This window comes from Solanum pennellii, chromosome 4 (assembly GCF_001406875.1).
Source record: "Solanum pennellii chromosome 4, SPENNV200".
Lineage (NCBI taxonomy): Eukaryota > Viridiplantae > Streptophyta > Magnoliopsida > Solanales > Solanaceae > Solanum > Solanum pennellii.
The window spans coordinates 35,804,921-35,822,287 of NC_028640.1; the positions used below are offsets into that span (position 1 = coordinate 35,804,921).

Sequence of the window (17,367 nt, forward strand, 5' to 3'; positions counted from 1 at the left end):
AAATTCACGAAAGTAACATAGTGACATAAATAATTTGCATAGTCAAAAAATTGTCATAAAAAAGTTAATACGAGTTGTTTATGTTCAAAATTTTAAATTCTAAACCATCATTGATTACAAAAACCAAGAACCATATTTTCCAAAAAACATAGCTGCATCTGCAAAGTAGACAATACAAATCAATAAGTTGATTAGCAATGAATTAACTAAGTTGATGTTTAGTCCTTAGTTCTATTACTATTAAGAGCAAACATTAATTTGATTTTAACAATCACAAAAGAATGAACTAGTACCTTTGTTCCATATAGTGAAAACAAAGTATATCAACTGGCTAATCAATCCTCAAAGGTGAGTGAGGATATTCTGAAAGAATTGAAACAAATTGAATACTAAATAAAATTAAAAAACAAATCATTTCTAATAAAAATTTGAATATACAAAGTTACCTTCTTCAATTTCCTAAATTTTCTGGACTTCCTCTAAAATATCTTCAAGCTTGCACTCTTTTGAAGGTGGTCGTAGCCATTGTTCAGTGCAAATAAGCGCTTCTAACGTCTTTGGAGATAAAGAACTTCGATAACTATCAAGAATTCGATCACCTGTACTAAATGCTGACTTAGATGCAACAGTAAAAATAGGAATAGAAAAGATATCCCTAGCAATTTTGGCAACAATTAGGTATCTATTGGACGAAACTTTCCACCAACTCAAAATATTAAAATCATTGATCTTCACTACATCATCTTTCAAGTATATCTCAGGATCAGAGTTTTTTACAACAAATCCCTCTTTTTTCATGTGCTTTCCCACTGAGATCGCAACAAATAATTATATTCACCCATCACACAATTATCATTTACAATATTTTCATTAAAATCTTCGGAGCAAGAAAATTGTAATGATTATGTAAGAGTTTCAGAACATCTATCACATCTTCAGACTTTAATCTTCCAATCAAAGATCCCTATACAATAGAAAGAATATACTCTACATATTGCATCTTTTATCTAGGATCCAACATAACAGCAACTATTAGTAACATATTCAAACTTTCAAACTTACCCCAATATTTATCCAACTTCTTTTTCATTCTTGTTGTCATATCAACCGAAACGAGATCATCATGCTTAGTATACATGATAATGTCATTTTGGAGACTGAAAAAAACATGAAAGAAAGAGTTGGAAGAAGAATATAAGCTGCCCGAAAATTTTAAAGTTGCCTGATAGAAAATATTAAGAAACTTCACAAAAGCTTTCGCATTCTTACAATTATCTGTTGATGGATTTTTTGTTGTACTTATTTCTCGATGTTGCTTTTGATAATTCTGGTCATCCACATATATTCTTGTAAAAACTTTTTCAAATTTCAAAGCTTTATCCAACATTATGTATATCGAGTTCCATCTAGTGTCAACATCCAAGCTTACAAGACCACGAGTGTCAATCTCAACTTTCTCAACTAAGGACTTAAAAGTAAAAAATCTTGAAAAAGAAGACCTGACATATTTTATAACACTCCTGATATGAGAAATATGATCAATTTTGTCATGTCCTGAGCTACCCTCGAGACACGGACACGACACCTATGATCACAAGTGATCGTCAGCTAACCCTGATGGCATGATCATAAGCATACTAAAGAAAATAAACTGATGCGGAAGCTAAATCATAAATAAAATGAAAAGATGAGGAATACCCATATACTATAACTAATATATTTGAAACTGATGAATTTAATACAAAGAAAATATTAACTCAATTCTAAGTTGAAACTAACTATGTCTAAAAATATCCTCTAACTGACTAGAAATGCTCGGATAGACCCCAGCTAAGTCTAGCGAAAATTGAAACTAAAGGACTAAAAATACTAAAAAAAACTCATAACTATTGTCCTCGGAGAATGAGGACTCACCACTGATTCTGTTGAACTGGAGATCCCGAACCGATCTAGGCGTGGTCTGGATGTTGGGAAGTTGAACCTACATCACGAGAAGATGTAGAACACGTATGCGTCAGTACTTGAGAGGTACTAAGCATGTAGGATAGAGTAAAGTTGAAATTAAACATAACTGAACAAGCACAAAAGCGAGTATAATATTCTGAACATAATATACTGAATGGTGAACTAACTGGATGTAATGACAAAATTTATAACATCTTGAGACTGAATACTAACTAACTGTAAATATGGTCAATTCAATAGAGTTTGACTAAACTCTGGGAGCTACTAATAACCGACAATAAAACCACATGAGCTAAATGTGGAGTCCGATGTATACGGCACATCGAAAGGGCCAATATACCCTGCCAAAGATATAGAGGCATGTTGGCGTGATCACTAAATTGATGCCCACAAAGAGGACTTACAACCTACTTGACTAGTAGTTTTAGGACTATTTGGTACGATATTATGCTAGTCCCGATGAATTTAGTGATTAATAATTATAACTAAATTTTTGTAAAAACTGGATAGCTTAAAATTGAACATGCAAATTGAGAATGCAACAATTAATTTGATAATGATGCATTAATAACTGAGGCATATATATCTGAAGTAACTTAAACATCTGACCTAGCATGTGTAATTCAAGAATTAAAGAAATACATAGCTAGGTTTTGAAATTCATGCAATAAACTAAGTAATAATGGTGATTTGATTTGGAACGTTACTAACTAATTCACGGTAATCTACTGAAGTTCTAGAAACCCTAAGTCTAATCATGATAAGAGAATCTAGAATCCGACTGATAAGGGATCCAATGGGTGAAAGGAACCCACTAGTGAAATCCCGCATACCTGGTGATGAATTCCATGGAGAAATCTTTAGATTTCAGGACTGGAATTGATGGAAACTTTCTGTATACTTGAAAAAGGGTTCTTGACTTTTTTCTCCTCTCTTGCTTCTAATTTTCTAAATTTTGATTAATGATTTTTACTTAGGTAAGTTCTAGCTATGTTTCTAGGCTTAAACTATCTAAAACTTCACGATTTATCGTCTAAACCACGTATCTTAGGGGCCAAACAAACAAGGAAAAGATCAAAAGACCCCTGACTTAAAAGTTGTTGGAAAAAAAAATAAGAATAAATAGGTACTTAAGGTGATTTAATTATTAATTAAAAATCTGAAGTTTTGAGGGCATAATGGTCCTTTCGCGTTTTAAAAAAATAAATAAATAAATAAATAAAAAGGCAGATTTGTATTTATTTATTTTAAGTTCTATTTGACTAATTCTTGAATTAGTCTCCTAATCCTAATAGTTCTCTCTCTCTCACGCTTCTTAACTCTCTCTCACGTTCTCCATCTTTCTCACGTTGTTCTGCCAAATATCTACAGTTCTTCACGCTTGAAGAACTCACATGAAATTTTAAGAAAAACAAAGCAACCAAAAAAATATTAAGGCGAAGAGAAGTTGTTCGTTGAGTGGTTTGGACGTTGAGGTAATTGGATTGATTTTTGGAGAGAGTTTTGGGTAGCGAACTCTTCGTTTGAACATCAATAAAGGTATGGGTTTCTCTCATGGAATTCTTTCTCCAAGAGTACTTTCTTTCGAACGTTTCTTAAACTCTTGAAACTAAGGTTGTTCCCCTTCATATGTCCTTGTCCTTAGATCCCTAACGAATTTGTAGGATGGGTATGTTGTGCTGCTAGATTCTTGCATGAATGGTGTGTTTAAATTTTGTGTCTTTCGGAAAGTATGAAAGTATATATGTATGTATTTGTGCAAGATTTTGACCATGACTTTAAGTCTTTCTTTAGCATGTTAATAGATTAGAGATTACTCGTGTTTTATGTGCAAATAGAGGCTCTTAAAAGCTTGATGTTCACTTGGTTGAAATGCTAGAAATTTTAGTTAAACAAATGACCAAATCATACTTTTAACTTGACTTAAGAATCCTAACGAACGACAAATAAAGAGGTGCTTAAAAGTCCCGTAAATTGCTTCTTAAAAATGTGTAACAAAGTTCCAGAATCTGGAAATTCGCTACAGGTGAATTCTGGAAATTTTGGGTGTCAAAAAAATTAAATAAAAATAGGTGAGGTCTGCAGGGATCGAACCCGAGACCTCACCAAAGTAAGCAAAAAAAAGGGGGGGAATGTGCCAGGCGGGGCTCGAACTGGAGGCTGGGACCAGCGAAATTCGCTAAAAAAAAAAATGGGGCTGGCGGGGATCGAACCCTCGCCCTGTCTTGCGCAGAAAAAAAAAAGAAAAAAAGAAAATGGGGCTGGAGGGGATCGAACTCGCAACCACTCCTCCCTCGCGAAAAGAAAAGAAGAATTAAAGGGGAGGCGTGGAATTCGAACCCACGACCTCTCAGTACGCGAAAGGAAGGGTTTTCAAAAGAAAAAAAAATTAAGAATAGAGGGGCTGTGGGGGTTCGAACCCACCACCTCACAGTCCCCCTTCAGCGAAATTGAAACAAAAAATAAGGGAGGTTGTGGGGGTTCGAACCCACAACCTCCCCATTGTAGTGAACTTTGAGATTTAATTTAGAATTCTAATTAAAATAGAAAATTAATTCTTTCATGTAAATATTGAGATTTACTTTAGTATTCTACTTAAAATAGAAAATTAATTATTTTATGTAAATATTGAGATTTACTTTACAATTCTAATTAAAATAGAAAATTAATTATTTTATGAAAATGTTGAGATTTAATTTAGAGTTCTAATGTTATGAATATTAGAAAATAAAGTCAATGAAAAATATAAATGATATCCAAATGATTCAAGAGTTGGGTTCCCGTGCCCAAACCTCAGTATTGATACATAAGTCATACGTGAGTAAAATATTCAAGAATAATGTCATCTTCTTAGATCAGAAATCAAGATCTTGGTATATATACAAGATACATAAGTCTTGTAATACATAATCTTAGGAAAATAAGAATCACTTAACGAACTATAAATGAAGCCTCATGGCTTGTATGTATAGACCCATAAGTCTAACATAAATTTAAAAATAAGTGAACCTAAGATATACGTTATGAAATGAAGAAATGAACATTCACGTAATAAGAGGTGAGTAACTATGAAAAATAAAGGTGCTAATAATGAAGAATGTGGTGACAATCATGATGTGAGGCTAATGTATATGATGAGAGCAATCTCAAATGAGCCTAAGTAAATGTTACCAATACGTACTCACCAATGAGAGTGTAAGATAATGAAGAGACCAGTCTCTATGAACACTCTAATGAAAATATTGAGTTTAAAAAACTTAATACTAATGATGAGATGAGAAATCATCTATTGAGCTATGATGTCCTCATACTAGAAGCCAACTTCCATGATGTATGAGTTGAATGTAATGGAACTTTATACCGAGCACCGATAGGCTAGCTATGAGCGGTGATGCCTTCTTTCGGGAAGGGCGGAGGTTCACGTAACTCTCATGAGATGAGACTGTCCGGCTTGCCGGGTATGGGTCTCCATATATCTCCTAGTCTTTGAACCTATATTGCCACTATAGGGATCTGGCGGGGTTAAATTCCCATAAACGCCAGCATGTTATTGAATCACTTTGGCCGGTGATTCCACCTCTTTTCGGTGTGGGGGAGACACTGGATTTCATGATGCTCACATGATCTATGTCGGTTAAAGTTAAAGTTCCCAATGAATGAATGAGGCCAGCCTCAAATGATGCACATAAAGAAATGAATGATACCAAAGGTGTTAGGATAGGATAATCAAGAGGTGAGCTAGATTCAGGTAATGACATTAGGTTATTCCTGATCATTGCACAGCAAACCCGATGAAAGTCTTAAACTACATCCTAGGTATAGCTGGTGTTCGCACTGGCCTATGAATGAATTGAAATGAAATACGTATGAATGAATGAAGCAGACTCTGTGTTTGCTAAAGAAGGCTCCCTAGTTGAGGTCCCATATGTTGAGCCCTCATTTTGGAAAGTCTTAAGGTTAAGTCTATGATAATAAGGTCTCATGGTATATGAATGAATAATATGAAAGAAACTATGTGTTATATGTTATGTGTTATATGAAGATGTTATGTGTTGTGTGCCATACGATAATTATAATGATGCATGTCACTCTCATGGCATAACTTTCCCAATCTCAATTTAGCAAGTCCACTGACTTGACTTCCAAACATCATGTTGTTAGGAAAGAGCTATTCTTCCTCATGCATGTCCCTGGTGTGTGCTTGCATATACCCATACTTAGTACAAGTGTGTACTAATTCCATACAAACATCTACTTTTAGGTGCAGGCACAGGTGGACGGTAGAGCTACAGGTTCGTTGTTGCAGCTATCCGGACGTCAGCATTCATCCGGAGTTTGGTAGGTCCTCATGCTTTCGAGGATGCTACTGTTTTACATTCTAGCGTAGTTTAGAGTTGAGCTAGTGGAGCATGTTCCACTAGCGTTTCTTTCCTGTTTTGGTTCAGGCTTTGTATTGGGGTTATTTTGACCGATATACAATTAATACTTAATGAATTATTTCTTTCAGTTGCTTATATCTTAATGCTTAGATGGTTGATGATACACGATTACGAAATATAAAGAATGTTTGGCAAGTACGATTAAGGAAATAAAAAATTTCAAATTTTCCACTAAAATTAACCTAGTAAAGTAAGAATGACGTAAGTAGGCTTGTTTGCGACCTCTGAGAGGTCAACGACGCCGGTCTCGTCTGGGGTCTAGATTCCAATCGTGACACTAACAATCCGTACTGGTTAACTGTCGTTTGTGACTGAGAGTTGCAAGTCAGCTGGCGAATTGACCGAGTCGACTGACGGACCGTAAGTGGATTGACGGTCCGTACTGGTCGACCGTCGTTCACGACTGAGAACTGAAAGTAAGTTGGTCAATCGACAAAGACGATTGATGGACTGTAAGTTGATTGACGGTCCGTACTGGTCGACCATCGTTCGCGACTGAGAATTGAAAGTTAGCTGGTCAATCGACGTAGTCGACTAGTGGATCATAAGTTGATTGACGGTCCATACTGGTGACCATCGTTCGCGACTGAGAACTGGAAGTTAGATGGTCAATTGACGGAGTTGACTGAGAGACTGTAACTTGACTGACGGTCCGTACTAGTCGACCGTCATTCGCGACTGAGAACTGAAAGTTAGCTGGTCAATCTACGGAGCTGACTGATGGATCGTAAGTTGACTAACGGTCCGTAGTTGGCTCCATTGCTGGGACCTGCAACTTCTGAAAATCTGCATTTTTTGGTCTATTGTGGATACGGCTGTTACAAATATTTTCATATAGCCCCTCTTTTATAATAAGTTTAAAATATGAGCATTACATCTAATATGTAAAAACTGATTTTCAAACATTACCCCTTTCCAATCTTCTATATGCTCCTTTAAACTCTTAATGGCAGCATAATTTCTAGTTGCATTATCCAAGGTCACTGTAAACAAGTTCTCAATGCCCCAACCTAATAAGCAATCCTCAATCCCCTTGGCAATGGTCTCACCTTTGTGATCTGGTGTTTCAAATAATTTAACAATTCTCTTTCGTAGATTCCATTGATCATCAATCCAATGTGCACTGACGATCATATAAGTATAATTTTTGGATTGACGTCCATGTATCACTGGTAAGACAACCACGTTGGTTTTTTATAAGCTCCTTAAGATTTTCTTACTCTTCTTGATAAATCCTTAGACAATGTCGAGCAACAATTACACGAGAAGGTCTTCAAAATTTGGAAAGGCTTTAGCCATTAATTTTTTGAATCCTTCTTCCTCAACAGCTCTAAACGGTTGTTCATCAATAATTACAAATTCGACAACTGCCTTTTAATTTCATCTATATTAAACACCCCTTTTTCTGTCGAAACACCTTCTAGCCAACCTCTTTTGATAGGTTTTAATGTTGTTTGCCTCTTGTCGGACTTAAATGGAGACTTGATACATTTCACAATCAAATGATTCCATAATGTAGTTGTCCCATTGACACTTTCGGCAGCAAAAGTTTTAGCACAATAATTACATTTTGCTCTATACTTACCTCCTTTATCAATAAACTTGGAGAAATGATCCCAAATTTGAGAAGTTTCTCTACTTGTAATTCAAGAATTTAAAGGGATCAGAGTAACTGTTTTTTTTGCTTCTTAGGAGGTGTGCGTTGACGTGGAGTTACTTTAGTTGAAGGAATATGAATAATCTCTTCTACATCTGTTACAGAATGTGTAATTTTCAACCAAAAAGAAAGTTGTTGCACATACATAACAATAGTTATTAGTATTATGATACAAGATTATGGTTCAGCAAGACTTCCATTAAGTACTGTGCACAAGTTTTAGAAGTATATTTCACTTTAAAACCAAAATAGATACACATGTAGTAAAAAATATTTGGTTAGAAAAGTTTGATGTATATTACTGACTACTACTTTTAAAATCTAATAGTCTCTTACATTTTTATTTCTATCACTTGTCTTTTCTTATCTCTGCGGATCATCACGATATTTACAGTAAAAAAACCTCTAACAAATGGAACCAAAAGCAATGAGTTAAACGTTTGCCCCTTTTTCATTGCATTAAAACAATATAAGTAAAGAGATTCCTAAGTAAAACTTATCATCATCTTCATAATCTTGTTGCGAAACTTTACACACCATAGATATGGACACCACGATGCATAATTTTTAGGTTTATATCAATGATTCAACTACCCAAAATTGTGATTTTGTTGACAATGACAATACATGAAAAATATCTAAAAACAAGTTAGAAGCAATTACTTACCCAGATTAAGATGAGTTGATGATGATTTGAGCTAAAATTGAAAAGAGGAGTTCAATGTATGCCCTAATAGCTAAGGAGTAAAACCCTAACAGTGACTAAGCCTTGAAGGTGAAAAGTTGCTATTGAGTTGATGACCTAATGACTATTGTTAAATAAGATATAAATATTATTAGGGACGCTAGTTGAATTATATAATGTATTTGGGCTTTTATTTATTCCTTAAAATAAAAAGTGGACTAAAGTCAACTATGTAACCCAAAATCCACTGATATTAAACATAAAACTATCAGAAAGATAAAGAAAAATATATAAAATATATATTATTATTAAACATTTTTTGTATAAAAAAACACTATATATATATATATATATATAAATATATATATATATATATAAATAAATATATATATATATATATATGTCGGGTTGATTTGGTCTCAGTTGTTTTTTTTTTAGTTAAAACCAAACCAAATCAATTATAGTCTGGCTTTTTTCTAATATCAAACCAAAGTCAAATCAAATCACTAGTCGAATTTTTTTTCGGTTTTACTCAGTTTGCGATCCGGTTCAATTTTGTACACCCCTAGTTAGTACCTCTGAGATTAAAACCGCTATAATGTAGACTATCAAAATTACCATGCTTCCCATCTGAAGGTTATACCAAGTTATTCAGTAGTCTTAAACGAACTTGTATGCCTTTGTACCAAGTAAAGGTTCTAATATTTAAGTTTCATATGCTACTTATTAAGATCTCATACATATAAATCTGGTAATTGAGGTTTAAGGTTCACCATATGTATAACTAAAAGATTAAACTATTTAACTTATACTTGAATGGCAACGAAGGTTACTATTTCAGAATGAATCAATACCTGATACACTAACAGTGGTTGATACTTCTCTAGCAACCCAAATTTTAAAGTATTCAATGATAATACATCACTAAAATCTTTTACCTTAGTTATTATATTAAGAAGATGAAATTTATTATAATAAGACAACATGTAATAATAATGAACTCCAAAAAAAATAGGAGTGTCTTTTATAGACAAGAACTCACAGATTACTAAATGAGTCATGTATTATTATTTAAAAAAATAAAAAGCACTAAGTGGGAATATTTTTGTGGTGACAACCAACGTAAAAGACAAAAGTCAAGAAAATTGATCAAACTATCTTTTAGTTATACCTTGTGAAAATTAAAACTAAATTAAGCTTATATGAATGACTTCCTAGTGAAGTGTATACAATCACAGCAATAACATGTCTACTGTAACCACACAAGTTAGGTCGGGTTAGATTGGTGCATATGCAGTCTAACCCGTACATTGTGAAGGTAGAAAAGTTATTTCTGATAGATGTTCTTCTCAAGTAAAATCCAATTTTCAGATTTAAGGAATAAATACAAAGCATTATCATAAAGTGAAAATAAACTAACAAATAAAAACCATAAAAAAGATGTTTTTTCCACTTTAAGTATGTTTAGACATGCAGAAAACTTATATAGTACCTGAAGATATTTGGGCATCCATAATAGAAGTACCATTGCTTCCCATAAAAGTCTATTTGCTTCATTTAGTCATGTGACATAGTTTCATCTCACCCCTGAATTAGTATCCAACATTTCCTTTTTAAGAGAGCAGCTATTCTTAAAAATGTATTTTCCTTTTTTCTTTATGCAATGTTGTGGGGTAACTAATTTAATCGATTATCATTTAAACTACGTACAACACAATAATGTTACCTATAATACATGTGTATAAAGTTTAAAATAGGATGGAATTATGAATCTTCAACCAAAGCTTTAGCAGTGGAAGTTTTGAGAAACCATCCGAATCCTCCTTGAAGAGCTTCCTTAGAGTTCATGACATCATTTGGATAGACAGTCATAAAAACTTTCTTTTATTAAAAATGAAATGCAATGGAGGATCGATCCCAGATACCCTAATGCTTAAAACAACAATTGCATCAACTTAAAGTGAGTGAATAACAAATTTGGGATGTAAGATCCAAATTAAAATATATATACTGATTGAAGAACTACTATACATCTTTAATGCATATTTGTTGATTTTTCTTGTTGGATGGACTATGTAGGAGGAATAATCAAGGTATCAACATCTAGAATCCTTTAAATATCAATCTTTTTTAAGTAAACTCGATAGTCGTAATCCATTCTAGTGGGTCAGCTGGGCAGAGGTAGCCATCATCATAAACATGAACTTGTTGAAGTTGTTCATCATCTTCTCCCATTCTGTTATAATTTGGAGTCACAACCAACATTACAAACAATGAATTTATTTTACTCCATTAATTCCTTTTGTGATTTGGGTGCATAGAACATGGGATCGAAGGCCTTTAGATTTTGGCATGAAACTATTTTTGAATGATCACACAATTATTCAAGGTAGTTTGTTGCGTTTTTATCAATAGCTATTTATTTGAATTAGGGGGGTCGAATTATTGTGAAAGTAGTTATTGAGCAAAGATATTGAGTAATCAAACTTAAAGGGTCTAAAATAAGTGCCCACCTAAACCTCGATCACATTATTGCAGGCTAAAATTTGATTTGAAAGACAAAGCCAAAAAAAAAAAAGCATTGAGATAATACCTTTTGGGTGAATTTTGAAGCCATTTTCAGAAGTCGTTGGCAATGTTCTGCCTCTAGAGGAGTCGTTGACAATCATATGCCTCTAGAGGGAATTTTTCGAATACTTCATGGATCATATTATATTATAAGTGGGAAGATTCAAAGCTCAAAGTTGAATTACCATTTTACCCTTATATTAAAATAATTAAACAAATATTATAAACTATAATTAAAAATTTAATAAATAACTCATTTAGATTGGTGCATGAGTCAAATTCACATTAATAATTAATTACTCTATTGTGAAAATCAGGAGTATTTGAAAAGTTTTTCCATTAAACAAATTTGATATGGACTAAAACCATTGAACTAATTTAATGCAAATTAATTATCTACTCAAAGGTCATCATAGCTACTTCTATAAATTACCTAGCATGATCTTCATATAAATGGCAAGAAGATGATGAGAGATTATCATGCAAAAATGAACATTGCAAATCATTTTGTATGTGTAGTAATTATTTTTTGTTGTTATCCGCTCCTTTTTTGTCCGTCCTAAGTATTATATATTACCTTTTTATATATGTTGATGTACTTTCTTATGATTTAATTTTTTTTTATTAGAATATTTTGTATCCTACATGGAGAAAATAGTAATATACAATTCATGTTCTACTATGTATCTTAATTACTGATTAAATTCATATTTATGAAAGATTAATCAGTTCATTTGACATGCTTATTTGGCTCTCGATAGAGTGTTCTACTTTAATATAAATATATTTTTGAAATTATTATTCATGAGTAGTGAGAATAATGACTAAATGAGAAATCATATATATATATGAACTAAAATAAAATGGCCCACCCAATTTGGAGATAAAGAATGGATCATACTCTATATAGTATATATGTTATTTTGAGGTTGTATTTTTATTTAAAATTTTCGTTTATATGTATAATTTATTGATCTTATTAGTCTATTATATGTTTGTTGGAACATTCATTCCTCAAATTGATCATATATCTAGAATAAGTCATTTTGAAAAGTTTATATTGCTCAATTTATATTAATTATTCAAATAGTGAAGTTATGAAGGAGTATTATTCTTTTCTCTTCATAAATCATGTGTACAGTACTTTTTAAGGTTAAAAAGAAGACGTATATGTGATATAATGATAAAAATAATTGACATATTAATCATGGTAATGGCTTCAAATGTGTTTCGTAATATACCAAGTGTTTTTATCATAAGTTTGCATATGTACTACATTGAAGAAATCTTTTAGCATTTATAAATTTTATGCATCAAACGTCTATCTACTGTGATAATAAACTATTTATTGTTGATGTAAAATTTTAACTATAGCTGGAAAATTGTCAAACTCCCATCTATAGATTATTGATTGGAGTTGGACCCATAAATAGTTAGTTGTAATTATTTTCCAAACTAGAATGTCTACTTTTGACTTAGAGATATTATTTTATTTATGATAATGTGATATTCTTCTGCCTAATTATTGAATGTTAATTATTTCTCATACACATAATTTTTTAAAATTAAAAGCTCAATGTGAAGAGTCATTCTCCACTATTTATGTAAAAACACTTTGAGAATTAAATTTTTAATATGATTTTTAAGAATCAATGACTAAGATTGATATTATCATAGGAAGGAAATAACACTATTCAAAAATGAGAAGAGAAGAGAATGAGAGAAGGATAACAAAAAAAATAACTAGATATATCATCTATTTAATGTTCTTCATATTATATTTGTTATTATTTAGCGAATAAAAGATAAATGGTTAAACTACTATTGTTAATTTAAGCATATTTTTAATTGCTTAACTTTTTAGTATATAAAAAATTAATAATAATAATAATAAGGGACAAACATGCAAGACACGTTCTCAGAATCTAGTATCAAAATAAGCACAACCTGGTGCAGATTTGAAAGAGAAGCCAGTGAAAAGAAGCCTTCAGAATTGAGATAATATTTGGTGACTAATTTTTGAAGTCATTTCAAGAAGCCGTTGGCAGTGTACGACATTGTTTCGAACACTTCATGGATGCCAAAATAGACATGTCCATCGTAGGCAATTTCAAGAACCATTGTCAATGTGCTGCTAGAGGATTTTTTTTAACACTTATGGGCACGAAAATAAGCATGGTTTGCCCAGATTTGAAAGTAAAAAACAGGAGAAAGAAGCCCTGAGATAATACTTGTTGAGTGAATTTTGAAGTCCATAAGTCAATTTTCACAAGCCGTTGACAATGTGCCTCTTAAGGGCAATTTTTCAAACATTTTAGAAGCATAATGCCCATTGAGTGAATTTCAAAGCTATTTTCAGAAGTGGTTGGCAATGTGCCTCTACATGGCATTTTGTCGAACACTTTATGGGTGCCAAATAAACATGACATAGGCGTTCAGTTTTTCTGCTGAGAATGAACTTGATAATCACTTAAACTGGTAACAATTATGTATTGAATTAATATGGTCTTAAAAAATATACAAAATGCAAATAAGTGTAGCCAAGAAGATGAAGATTGCACTGAGGAAAGAAAGTAGACAATCAAGTAAACCATAAAAACCTAAAGCAAGCTAGAATAAGATTGAGAAGAATAGTATAAAGCAAGAGCGAGGAAATAATAAACAATATAGAGAGACTAAATAATGCCAAGGATTGAAAAGATTAACCCGAAAAAAGGTTACAAGACATCGCAGTAGAGAACGCAACTTATGTTTTTTTTAATGAATCAAGGGCATAAATGAAAAAAAAAAAAATATAGAAATGCTGGCTTATGGTGGTGCCACATCACCGGGTTGTGGATTTTCCTTTATATATATATGGAAAAAATAATGAAAATATGCTGGCTTGTGGTGACGCCACATCAGCGGATTGTGGGTTTTCTGTTTTATATATATAAGATATAAGATAAGTTGAATTGTCGTTCAATATGATACATTCTCCCTTTAATTCTTCATTTTAATAATTACTTATGATACATTACATGAGAAACTTTAAAATGAAATATATTTTAAAAAAAGGTACGACTAAACTTTCTGCGCGATAGAATTAGAACATTTTTTTCACTCTTTTCAGCCTTTTAAAATTTATTTATCCTTCACCAACATTATTTATTTATTAGAAAATTTAATATCTTAGGTTGATGTTCATTTGATTCCCCAAATTATCAAATAGTAATACTTTCTGAAAGTAACGTGACAAATTATAAAATCAAATTCAAGATGATTGAATGAAGTATATAGATGATAGGATATTTTAATTATTATTTTCCTTTACATTATTAATTTTCATTACTATATAATCTGATATGTAACATACTATAATATTTTAGTTTAAATGACCCATAAATTTTAAGTATTTTTTTTTATAAATTCCGTAATAGTTGTGTGACGTAGAGTAATTTTACAAGATAATTTGAAAAGGTTTATATTTTTTAAAATTTCCCCCAATTGAACATTGACGGAGGAACTCAGGGCGGGAAAGTAAGCAGTCAGGATGGAGAGAATCCACGTTTCAGTGAGATCGAAGCCTCTCTCGCCGGAAGATGCGAAGTCCAGCCCCTGGCGAATCTCCGGCAACTCTATCTTCATTCCCAACCAGCCGGCCAAGTTTGAATTTGGTACTCTCACTATCTCTTCTAGGTTTCCCGCTTTTTCTTTTTCTCAACGCGCGCAACCTTTTTGTCTTTGAATTCATATGCAGATAGAATTTTTGGGAATGAATGCAACACACTTGAAATCTATCAAGCTCGAACGAAAAATATTGTTTCTGCTGCAGTTCAAGGATTTAATGGTATGTTAAGCCTCTTTTCACACTACATTTGGTACTTTTTTGCATTGGAGTATTTAGCTTTTTCTGGTTTTTGAGAAACCTCAACAGCTTAGTAGGAAATGCAGTTTTTGACATGGTTACATATGAATAGCATTGAAGCTTAGGAAGCATTAACAAGTATAAGGGTTGAGTAAGAGGTTCAATTGGTATGAACAGTTTTAATTACCAATATTAAATGACATTGACCTGGTCAGTCGACATTTTTGATGGTGCTGTAACTTTAATTGAAATATGATATCAGCCTTATTCTATCTGTCAATGCAGTTCGTCACCATCCTTTTTTTTCCCTAACGTTCCTGACACTAGCTTGAGCTTCATGGTTCAACTTATGCATTCCTTTTCACCTATTCCTCCCAGCACTGTCTTAAAATTTGATATCACAGGTAATTTGGTTCTTCAGTTCATTGGCACCTTTATACTTTGCATTTTTGATATCAGTGGATAGTTCCATTCTTCTTATCTGTGTACAGGAATCTATTTGCAGAGTAGCTTCTTAGCTTCCTCCTCATGCCATTTGAAGTCTCCTAATATTTTGCCAAGCTTGATGATATTTTGGCAACCCACATAGAATTATACTCATCTTTTCTAAAATATAAATGCATACATACTCTATTCTTTTTTTTTTTGATAAAGTGCATACATACTCTATTCTTTTGGTATAGGGAGCACATGATAGAGGAAACACATCATATTTTTGTTGACTTTGTTGAGCTCTATGGTGTCATTGTAATGTTTTTTTCTGTACCTCTTGCAGTGTCTTCGTGGTACTAGCTTTAATAATATTGCCCAACTTGATAAAAAGAAAATGTCTTTTAAGCTACTGATCGGCCTACTTATCTTCTTTGGCAGGGACTGTTTTTGCATATGGTCAGACAAGTAGTGGAAAAACACATACTATGAGAGGATCAATAACTGAACCTGGAGTCATCCCTATGTCCGTGCAAGATCTGTTTTATTTCATTGAAAAGGTTTGGAATTGCCATCATATCAATTTGTACCCCTTCAACCATTAATGGCATTTATGTCACCTTCATGTTTTTGACATTCTACAAATGATAACTGTATCTGCAACTTCAAATCAATTGAAAGAAATAAGTTCTCTTACTGGAAAACAACTCGCTATAAAAGTGATTCAGAGTCATTTGTCAAGTCTTAAGGTCATTTTGCTATTCTTACTGATACTATTTAGTATTTTCTAATTTTTTTCATTTTCCAATAAAATTCCTCTATATGTTAGGACTTACGGGTATAAAATTGGTGCATTGGTCTTTAATAGACTCCAAGGGAAAGAAATTCTCCCAACTACATCAACGTGTGCCTCAAAACATTAGATTCTTATGCTTCAGCTTAGTACACTAGGGAATCCTCAAAATATAAGTCTATACATTTGCTATCTAAGACTTCATTGTCAACAGATTCATTCTTGCATACCCCTCGGTATCGATCTCTTTATTCCTTATGTCTCCATTAGTCTTATCACAGGTTTAACCTCTAATCCTTTATACAGAGAGATCCAACTATCAAATCAAACTAGGAAAATCCTGGTGAAAGAAAGACACGAAATGAGCATTCACCTATTTGAAGCTTGTTACAGAATATATACATATCTATTTCTTCATATTGTACAAACATATAGGTAGATGTCTTTAGGATTTCCTCTTTATTTCTTTCCTTAGTTAGCTTCTAATGTTATCGTATTAATACACGTTTACCTATTGAACAATGGAGAAGTTATTCTCTCCAATTCCGTGCACAAAGCTAAACCTTAGAGTCATGATTCTTGCTTAACCTGAAATGAAGCCTCTCAATTTAGGGAAAGATTGATTGTCAGATTCATTTCCATGTTGGAAAGAGTGATACGCTCAAACTTACTTCTCAAATAAGAAGTAAAGCGGTCGTGTCAAGTAAATAACCCAACTAGTGAAGTTGGGATCGTGACCACGAGGAAAATAGTCTAGACTTAACTTCAACCTGTTATTACTATTGTTTGGTCAATGAATTCCTTGGAAAGTAAAAACAATAAAAGGGGGGTTTCTATTTCTAAATGAATGAAAATAACTAACGCAATTGAAAAAGATACTTAACAGCTTTGAATGTTGGATTTTAATCAATTAATCAAAGTAACTAGGGTTTACGTGTTCCCCACAGGTTCATAACTTGATAATTCTAACTATAACAATTCTTT

The 17,367-nt window shown here is 32.6% G+C and overlaps 1 protein-coding gene and 1 long non-coding RNA gene across 3 annotated transcripts in view; one reads left to right on the forward strand and one right to left on the reverse strand.

The window, feature by feature from the left end:
* Positions 1–293: 293 nt before the first annotated feature.
* LOC114076726 lies at positions 294–8,845 on the reverse strand. Its single transcript, XR_003577712.1, has 5 exons — positions 8,729–8,845; positions 1,915–1,981; positions 1,063–1,157; positions 447–599; positions 294–363 (listed from the first exon to the last, which is right to left on the reverse strand). It is a non-coding gene; the product is annotated as an uncharacterized LOC114076726 (long non-coding RNA).
* A 5,936-nt stretch (positions 8,846–14,781) lies between these two features.
* Positions 14,782–17,367, forward strand: part of LOC107018441 (kinesin-like protein KIN-7O) — a 34,170-nt gene continuing 31,584 nt past the window's right edge. For both annotated transcript variants that reach the window (XM_027916649.1, XM_015218924.2), the window contains exons 1-3: positions 14,782–14,970; positions 15,054–15,143; positions 16,032–16,150. In XM_027916649.1, the coding sequence (XP_027772450.1) occupies positions 14,847–14,970; positions 15,054–15,143; positions 16,032–16,150 (333 nt within the window). In that variant the 5' untranslated portion in view covers positions 14,782–14,846. The remainder of the gene's footprint in view (positions 14,971–15,053; positions 15,144–16,031; positions 16,151–17,367) is intronic.